This window comes from Scardinius erythrophthalmus (assembly GCF_964197995.2).
Source record: "Scardinius erythrophthalmus genome assembly, chromosome: 2".
Classification (NCBI taxonomy): Eukaryota; Metazoa; Chordata; class Actinopteri; order Cypriniformes; family Leuciscidae; genus Scardinius; species Scardinius erythrophthalmus.
In genome coordinates, this window is record NC_138222.1 from 34963745 (window position 1) to 34974268 (window position 10524).

General features: G+C 36.2%; 1 protein-coding gene across 1 annotated transcript in view; it reads left to right on the forward strand.

Moving 5' to 3' along the window:
- The window catches only part of plxdc2b (plexin domain containing 2b), a 61955-nt gene extending 55314 nt beyond the window's left edge, over nt 1-6641 (forward strand). Inside the window, exons 13-14 of the mRNA XM_081355019.1 lie at nt 1316-1476; nt 4664-6641. Of these exons, the coding sequence (XP_081211145.1) occupies nt 1316-1476; nt 4664-4783 (281 nt within the window). The 3' untranslated portion in view covers nt 4784-6641. The remainder of the gene's footprint in view (nt 1-1315; nt 1477-4663) is intronic.
- Nucleotides 6642-10524: the final 3883 nt, after the last annotated feature.

The following is a 10524-nucleotide window of genomic DNA, read 5'->3' on the forward strand; positions in this document are numbered from 1 at the left end:
TCAGGTTAATTTACTTATATTGAATATATGTCTTGAATAAAATAAGTTAATTTATATGTCACTACGTAATGGTAGTGTATTTTTAGACATACAGTTTGTATGATTTACATTTAGATAAAGCAGATCCAAATGGCATCTGTACATTTATAACCGACACTGTAAGAAAAAGAATGAGGTTTTCCTACTCATTTGGTAGTCTCAAAGCTGCCACAGAGTCTGCTCAGCAGGTTTTTATAGGAGCCTGGCTGTAGCGCAAAAACACAAGAACTGCAGACCACAGTAAATCTTTCTCACTGGGGCCGGTTTGAAATGTCCGAAATACAAAATTAAGATTTGCAGCTATGTCTCTCTTCCATCATTAATCTTTTATCTGCCTGTTGGACAGATACACAAGCCACTGAAACCCAAACAGTATAAATTAGTTGTGGAGACAGTGCTCTCTTCTGTTCAAAAGACAAACTACAAGATTCAACCTTCTACTGGTTTCTTCAAGTAGGTACAGCTGCAGACAGGAGATCTCCAAAATGGGGCGTGAACTCCAAAAGTGGGCAGAACTTCCTTGCACCATTGGTTCTGGCTTCAGCCAATTGTCACTGACTTTCATTTAAAAATAAAAATGTGTAAATTACACATTGTTTCTAGTTTATCTCATATAAAAAGTTACTTTTACATGTGGGAAAGTTGTGCTCTATTTCTTTGTTCTAAGCGACGGGGCATCCCAGGGCTCGAGATTCACATGGTATAAGGGGGCAGTGACGCTGAGTACAACTAAAAAGGTCCCATTGTCTGGTGGGGTCCGGTTGGGGAGTTACAGACGGCCCGGCTCGGTGATCTCATTTCGTTATTAACTTAGCCTTATTAACTACTTATATCTCCTGGACTGCCTTTTTCTTTAGCACGCTATTCAGCGCAAATCCCACCCTGCTGTTAATTTCATTGGTTAAGGTTAATCAGGTATCAGCACTGTGATTGACATGACCAAGGAATCTTTAGAATCGGCTGTGCGGCAGAGTTTGCACTGAACTGGTTTGAAAAAATTACACACGCCTGTCTGTCAATAGGAGGAAGCCACACCCTATTTTGGAGATCCACCCTGATTTGGAGATCTCCAGCCTCAGCTATACCCTTTTCGGTTTTTGAGGCAAGGATGAGATTGAGGGGGAAAAGAGCCTCCACTTTTGATTCATCCTCATTGAGAATATTACAAGCTGTGCAGTTACTGTATGTGTGTACAAAGACAGACTGATTCATTCTGACAGCATGAGTGAATGCATCAGTGTTAAGAAGTTTAAATACGGTATAATGTGTGTTTCAGCTGCTGCAGCAAAAAGCACAGCAGAGAACAGCACTCACCCCCTGCACATGGGGCTGATTCTTGGGATGATCCTGCTTCTGCTCGTGATGGTGGCCATCGTCCTGGTGACCGTCTACGTCTACCACCACCCGAGCTCTGCTGCGGGACTCTTCTTCATTGAGGTGAGAGTGTGTAGGTTTTAGTTAAAGAAATAGTTCACCTAATGAAGAAATTTAAAATGATCTAGCTTCCTTTTGTCCATGGAACAAAAAAAGGAGAATTTGTCAAGTGTGCTGGTCTTTATTTTCCATGCACTTACAAATTACAATGAATGGGTACAGAAGCTTTCAAGCTCTAAAAAAGGTTGTAAAAAACAGCACCATAAAAGAAGTGAAAAAGATTTGTGAACAAATCATTCTGTGTGATCCGTTTCACCGTATTTCTGTGAAACCCTGCTGAAAAATCCAGCATAGACCAGCATGAGTTCCGTGTTGGTCCAGGCTGGTTTCCATAAAAAAAAAAAAGAAGTTTATCCAAGTGTGCTATTAGTATACTTCTTTTAAACTAAAAAATAAGAAAGTAAACTTTCAGTCTACTTTTTATGTTCTTCTCATAAATATACTTAAAAGTACACTTAGCCTATGTATACTTGAGTTATACTGACATAAAAGTGTATTTTTGTCCTATAATTGTACTAATCTTTTGATCGAGATATACTTAGTAAAGTATAATTAAGTATTCTAAGTGTACTTGGCTTGTAGTTGTGTTTAATATTTTGATTGAGTAGCCTATTAAATACTTTATTTCACATATTTTTACATACTGTCTTTTAAATTTACATTATTTTGAAAATATTGCTTTATAAAGAAAACTGATATGTTCCTAAATCTGACTATCTGAATTTTTGTGTATAGGCTAATGGTAGTGTACATAGAAATTTACTTTTAATCTACTTTACTCTTTCCCCGCCACTGACTGAATTTTCCGATTAGCCATGTTTTCACTGTTATACGGTAGGGCGCTATTATGCACCTTTGAAAAGTACAGAATCTCTGGATCAAAACACAAGCGAAGAAGAAGCAGAAACAAGTGATAGAAGATTGCTTATGCTTATCATCAAACATAAGTCAAAATGGCCTAATGTTACCGAATTAAATGTTGAACCTATGAAGAGGAAATGACTGTGAAGCTTTGGGGGTGTTTATGGATTCGATCGACTCCATCTATGTTTTGATCATCGTTCTGAATCCCATCCGGATGTAGTCTTTGACAAAAAAATAATTTTCGCAGCTTTATGTTGCTTTTTGATTAAATTTGCCCACATTCGAGAGTTAAAGGTGCATTAAGCAACTTTTCATGTTAAAAATACCCGTTTTCTAACCCATACATGCTTAAACAATTGCCTGATGGGCTGAATGAGCCGTTCTCTGATCACTGAGATTGTCTCTATAATCCTGTAAAGTAAAATAAATAAGAGGGATTCGGGCCGGAATTTTAGACTGGGCGTGACGTCATGCGCGTTCACGGCACGCTCACATAGATGTCTGGCAGGTTTGTGTATTCGCCGGCATTCTCCGTAGAAGATGGATTGTAAGAGACCTGCTTGTAGTTCATTTCAAACACCAACACAAACTCCACGTAAGATAAAAAAAGAAAACTTTTGTCTAGTGAGCGTGCACATCTCTGGCTGCAGTTTCGCTTGCCGCCAGAAGTGGCATAGTTCTGCAAAAACTCAGAATCTTGCTTAATGCACCTTTAATAAAAAAATAAAAGGATGTATGAAGCTAGAATAAAATGTTTTTAAAATGGAAAGAGTTAAAGGTATATAAAAAATGAATACCTAAATCGGAGCATAGTATAGTAAACTATAAGTAGGATGTTATGTGCAATTAAATAAATAAAAACGTACAAGTATAATTGCAGTATAAATCGGTAACACTTTATTTCGATAGTCCACTTTAGACATTCTACTAACTATAATTTAAAATTGCAGCTACATGTCAACTAACTGTCATTAGAGGATTAGTAGACTGTCTGCTTAATATCTGCTAACACTTCATTTTGTTGGTCCCCCAACAGACATTCTACTGACTATAAGTAACTTGGCAACTACAAGTCAATTTATTCTCCTAACCCGAACCCTAACACCTAACAGTCTACTACAGTCTACTAATACTCTAATGAGAGTTAGTTGACATGTAGTTGAAAAGTAACTTATAGTTAGTAGAATGTCTAAAGTGGACTATCGAAATAAAGTGTAACCTACAGTATGAATATACTAAACTAATAGTTTACTTAGAGAATACTACAAAGTTTACATTCATAAATTAAAAAATGTGCTACGAGTATTTGACTAGTAAACTATCAGTATATCTTTAAGTTCACTTGTAGAATAGTTTGCAGCACAAACAACAAACTTAGTTGTAGACTAGTTGTGTACTCAAAGTTTACTGTTACACTTAAAGTATACTTAAAAGTATACTTTTATACAATAAGTGTGGGGCAATTTTGTTCCAAGTAGTATTGAAACAGTACACTGACAAGTATACTTCTAGTACATTGATGTTAGCATATTTACTACATAAAGTATACTTTAAATATACTTGAACTTTACTTAAGCATAAAATGATCTTGAAATATAATGTAGATCAGGTTAGAGCAGGTATAGTGCTGGTCTTGCTGGTGGGCCAGTATAGTAATGCTGGTCTCAAGCAAAACTGAGTGAACAAAACTGGTGACCAGCAAACCAGAAACCAGCTTGCAAAACATACTCTACCTTAATGCTGGTGACCAGCAATGCTTTATTTTTCATCAGGGAAGAACATTTTATGGTGCTTTTGCATTCTTGAAAGCTTCAGTCCTCATTCATTGTTGTTAAAATTAATCGTTTGCTCTGCAAAGGCAAGACATTCTGGAAAGGTCTGGAATGACGTGATGATGAGTAAGTGACAATATTGCCATTTTGTGTGAACTATTACTTATTAAAAGCAAAAAAGGGATGCAGAGATTCAATAACTGCAAACTGTTAAAGGACTAGTTCACTTAAAAATGAAAATTCTGTCATCGTTTACTCACCCTCAAGCTGTTTCAAACCTGTATGAATTTCTTTCCTCTGCTGAACATGAAAGAAGATATTTTGAAGAATGTCAATAACCAAACAGTTGATGGACTCCATCAACATCCATACTATGACACAATTTTCATTTTAAGTGAACTATTCTTAAGTCAGGAATGTTTGTTGGCTTGAAAAAAAAAAGTATGTATCTTAATACATGTACAGTAGAGTATAATATGTATGTATTGACATTGATGGGGAGTGCATATTTAAAAAAACAAACACGTATCATTATCAAATTCACACATTTCCAGAGACGTCCCAGCCGATGGCCAGCGATGAAATTTCGTCGAGGTTCTGGTCATCCAGCATATGCAGAGGTAGAGCCTATGGGTCAAGAAAAAGAAGGCTTTATTGAATCAGAGCAGTGCTGAGATTTGACCGTTGACTTCTTAAGTAACACACAGCCCAGCAACCTTCTTGGTGTCTTGCTACAAATCCATACATCTCAAATCATAGCGTTCCACCAACCCCCGTGAACACTGACGAAACTGAAAACAGTGAGGGTGTGGTGTTTGAATGAAAGAGGCATCCACAAAACAAATGCTTGGGTCCAGCTTTTAACACTCTGAACGAAACATCTACATTCAGAGGAATCGTTCAGCAGCTTCTGCTCGGTTCCTGTCACGACGTGGGGAGCAGCTCTGGAAACCTTGATTGTACTGGATGAGGCTTTGACCTTTCACCCTCAAAATCGCCATTGAACTGAAGGCAGTTACGTTTGATTCTCTGATTTTATGTGCCTCTCAGAGATTTTTCTTGTCATGACAGTTTCTGAACTGCACATTCATTATATAGACCTTTGTATATCTTAAAATGGGTTTTGTAGGGTTTTTATGTTTGTTTTCCTAATTATTTTTGTCATATTCGCTTATGATTTTATCTCTTTGATTTGAACTGATGTTTTGGAGTATGTTGGATGACCTTTCCACAGTTATAGATACTGTGTCTCTTCCTCTTGTTTGGATACAATTGGAAAATGTTCTGTGAACAAATGTGCCAACAGTATTGATTAACATTTTTTATCCATATTCCAACCATTTAGGACATTTTGCACATATCCACTTAATGCACATATATCGCTTTTTTCAAGTTTAATTTTGTGTTACTAATGCATATTTACAAGACAGGCGCTTGTGAGATTGCGTGTGTGTGTCTTTGTTTTGTTGTTTTTGTCATTATTGCGGTACACGATCCCTTTTACACTGACAGTCCTTACGTTGAGTTGTTATATAATATTTGATATAGAGCTCTCCCTCTGCTGTCAAGGTCATCTCAGTTTCAAAGATTAGAAGCAGTGGAATTGAAAACTGCAATAATGAATTCATTTTGACTTAAAAAATGTGAATTATTACTCTACTACAATATGAGAAACACAACACATTACAACCTTGTATATGATGAACATAGGCTATGTTCTAAATAATTTCCATTGTGTTAAATAATAATGGGGATTTTGCTTTTGAAGGTTTACAATATTTATCCTTATAAAACTGATTTAGTTATGGCACATTGTATTACCTTCTCCTTTAAAAATGTATCCTAAAGACATTTTGAGTATTGTGACCAAAGAACTGTCATTACACACAAACAGAATATATAGAATGAAAACCATTGAAAAACATTTCCATATTAAGACTGTACAACTTGTTGAGATGGACAGTGGTAGATATTTTTGTCTTTTGTTTTATTATTTCAGCAAACCTATGCATTGGGGCAGTTCCTCTAAGTTTATTTTCTTTTCAATGTCTTTTAGGCGTTTTTAATAATGCATGCAAGGGATATTTTTCCTCCTCTTTTTTTATCCTCATAACAGGGTGGCTCGCCAAAAATCAAGGTCTAAATTCTATTTTTATCAACTTTCTTCACTGGAAGACCTGATTATTTTCAGCAAAAATATCCTCAGTCAGTGTGTGTGTGTGTGTGTGTGTGTGTGTGTGTGTGTGACACTGAATCTGAATGTATATGAGTGCACACTATGCGGTCTGAAGTGGATGTTTATTTTGTGAAATAATCTCAAAGAAAATGGTTTGTTGAATGAGATAAATTTTCTGTTCAGTAGGGATGTCTGCTATCAGAATTCGAGGAAACAAACATATTAGCGACCTGCATTTTTGATAATCATAATCGTCATGTTGTGCCACACATTGAGAGACAGTGAAATACACAATGCTGTAATCTGTGTACTCTTGTGTTACTACTGTCAATTTGATTACATAATAAAATTTGATTAAATAATAAATGAATGAGTCTGTTTTAACTCTTTCCCCACCAGCGTTTGTTTTTAAGTTTGCCAGCTTTTTTTGATCATTTTCACAAACTTTTCATGGCCCCCATAATATTTTGTTGTATGAATATCTAAACAAAAGAAAGAACAGGGAGTCTTCTTTTAAACAACAACAACAAAAAACGTTTTATTCTAGCTTCATGCAATCACTTGAATGTAGGTAAGTGAACATTCGCTGTCGGACTCGGACGCAGCAAACGTGCCCGTGAGTGGCACTCTAGGAATAAGTCACTTATGAATAAATCACAGCGTGCTTCATGATAAAAAACGTGACTTAACAGTCCGGAAAAAAGCCCTGTCTTGGCTTTTCCCCGGTACGGATTGTGTTGAGTCATTCGTTAGCCTGGTTGTTTGATGAGAAAAACGTGAAATGTAGTTGCAATAAACGAGATAAGAATCCGCACATCAGCTGCAGCAGAGGAGGACTTTTATTCTGCAGTGCGAACTGAGGAAGAACTGATGACGGAACAGTTTGATCTTCGGCTGACAAATCAGAAGAAAGGGCGTTTCATTCCCGCCCACGTGTAGAAATCGTAGAAATCGAATATTCATAAATTTTTCTACCTCATATAGTGGAGCGGCTAATCGTTCAGTTTATGATACAAGCGTGAAAATTGGCATGAGCAGTCTCCATGGGTCACTTGACAAGAAAATTGTCTGAGCCACTTGAAATTTCAAGATTTTCCATTTTTCAAGATGGCCGACACCTTAGTGGAGCAGTTAAGTGATATAGTGGTTTATTTGGTGATACAAGCATGACATGAAAATTGGCATGAGCAGTCTCTGATGTTCACTAGACAATAAGCCACTCACAGCTACTTGAAATTTCAAGATGGCGGACATTTTTCAAGATGGCCGACACCTTATTTTTTTTTACCCTTTTACAGTGGTTATGAGGAGCAATATGAGAGAGAAATTTGGTAATCATTGTCTGACCCAACAAAAAAACATTATAATATTAATTTTATTTTATTTTTCCTGTTCGCATTTATGAGGGAAAAAACAAGTGTCAGTTCTGGTTACGGACCTGAGTGCTCTGAAAGCGGAACTAAAAGACTGCTTTAAAACTTTCACAGAGACCTCAAACAGAACAGCTGCCTTTCTTTAAATTTAATTTCGTTTGTATTAATTATATCTTAATTTTAATCAATGTTTCATGAACCAATTGCCTGGATTTAATAAATAATTAGTAAATATATCAGAATCACATGGAGGCGCCGCCGAGTGAACTGGAGTTCGTCTCATAAATGAACCGAAACTCAGCGTATAATGCACATTCACATTCACAGCGTATTTAGACACATTTAGACGCATTCATAATCATTACTTTTACCAGTTCTTTGTGGCAAGCTTTATGCGTGCGGTTGTGCGCTTGAGTGCGGCTATATTATGTAAACGCTCATTATCCTGTAGGCTATAAGTAATTAAATTAATAGGCTATAAAGGGGCGATTTGTCCACGAATGACTTAAATGTACAACTAGCCTACTAGTCGACTAGGAAAAAAACTTCGGAAAAAGTCGGAAGCAGCCCTTATTCCACATATTTTCGAACCAGGCAACAGGACATCTGGGTTGAGCGAGCAGCCCTGCGGAATGAACGAGCGGAGCGGAATATTCAGAAATGCGCTCTCCACTCACAAGCTCTGATCGGAACAAACCCGAACCTCACTGTCTGCTGAACTTGCGCAGAAACATCAAAATATAACCAGCTTTTTTTTTTAAGAATTATTGACAAAATTAAAATAGTAAAAGTTTTTGTTTTTTTTTAAGTTTTGGGTGGGCCTGTTGAAAAGTGGGGCCGTGCCTGAGCTACAGGACATCGTCTTTCAAAACATAACCTGCGCGAAAGAGAGAAAAAAAATTAATGCGTCATTGTACCCAGCACTTCTGAAAATGCACTTCCGAATGCGTCTCTGTCCCCAGCACATTTCAAACCAAACTGACGCCCATGCATAGGCTATATTACAAACAGATCGTATTGTATGGGCCTAAAATATGACGAAAGACACAAAGCTTCATTTCAAAACCTCAATAGAAGTTTAGTTAGAATGTAAATAGGCTAGCCTACATGACAAAAATGACATTCGGTACAGTCTATATTCTGCATATGTATATATTTTTACAGTCTATGATATATATACACACAATATTTACAGTAGAACTCTAGAGTTAAAGTGGCAAGTTCTATAAATTTCCAAAAATCTTTCAAAATTGAAGTTCAAGAACGGTGTGGTGGATGACCAAGTTTGTTTTCAATGGAATAAGAGCATGTCGTTGTTAAACAACACCAGCAAGAATGGCAGAGGCCTGTGGAGATGTTGAGAAGAACCATGGATTCAACATTCATAATGATTTTCCCCTATAGTCTATATTTTGTGATGTAGACAAAATTCTCTGCAGATGTAAATTAGTGGCGTGATCAATTAAATTCAGTGATTGCAGTATATAGAAAAGTAAATATTTGCTGCATGTTTGTGTTGGCTATGTAATTCTTTGGGGTAGAGGGGAAAACCCTTCATTGAAAAACTTTATGATAAACATTTTTTTTTTTTTTCAAAAATACAAGGAATGTAAAAAGTGCTGCATGGAGTGTAACTTCAGTATTTCGGTCCTCTTTGGGTGGATGGTTCCACTCATAAGAAAAAACAATCCAAGGCATTCGATTAATTAGTTTTAGAAAAACATAAAAACTTGTATTTTCATTAGTGTAACATTAGTGTTGTTTTAAATGTTAGGTTGTTATGATTTATGTGATGCAGTGGCTGTATTTTGAGCCCAAGACAAATTTCTAATCAGTGATTCTCAAAATTTTCAAACAAATAATAAAATAATTATTTATGCTCATTGTTCATTTTTAAATACATTGTTAAAAATGTATTTTAGATTAAATCCTGCAATTTACAATCTTAGTCTGTTTGTCAGGTAAAGTTCCATGCTTTCCAGTGAGAGAACAGACATTTTGAATGGTCCGGTTTCACAGACAGGGCTTAGATTAAGTCAGGATCAGGCCTTAATTCTATTAGGGCATTTAGCTTAAACGTGCCTTAGAAAAAAAACCTTACTGCACACAGCATCTTGAGACAAAACAAAGACACTGACACATTTTAAGATACATCAGCACAAGTTGTTTTCAGTTAAAACAGCACAAACATGCATTTAAGTCATGGGACTAGCTTAAGCCTTGTCTGTGAAACCAGGGGTACATCTTCTAAATGCGCATTTTGTCTTCGTTTTGGAGCACACTAGCTTATAGAAGGCTAAAATATTCATACTAAAAGCCAAAAAAAAAATACATTTTGATTTCATTGGGCCTTTAAAAGCTATATTATATATGGTATATGTAGGCCTATTTATAGTACATCAAAGTAAATATGTTATGGCCACATAAAGGCATGCAACTGCACACAATGTAACTATCCTCCTTAAGGGCCTATGTGTTTGGAGTTGGGACATTGAAAGTGTTGCACTTTAATTGCAAAAATATTTGATAGGCTACAGTAGGTTTCAGCAGGTAACAATGTCATTGTATAAATGCTGAATTCACAAACAGGTTTGTTATATAGTGAGTCAAATGTTGCTAGTCGTGTGATCGCCGATAAGGTATTCTTCATTCTACAAAATATCTTCTTTTGTGTTCATACAGGTTTGGAACAACTTGAGGATGACTATCCTAAATGATGACAGAATTTTCATTTTTGGTTGAAGTGAACAATCCCTTTAAGCTACTAATATTACTGGTGTAGGCCTATTTATCTCAAGTGAGTGCATGATTTTCAGAAAAATACTGAATGCAACCACTGATCTGTATAATTTGATACAGATCAGTA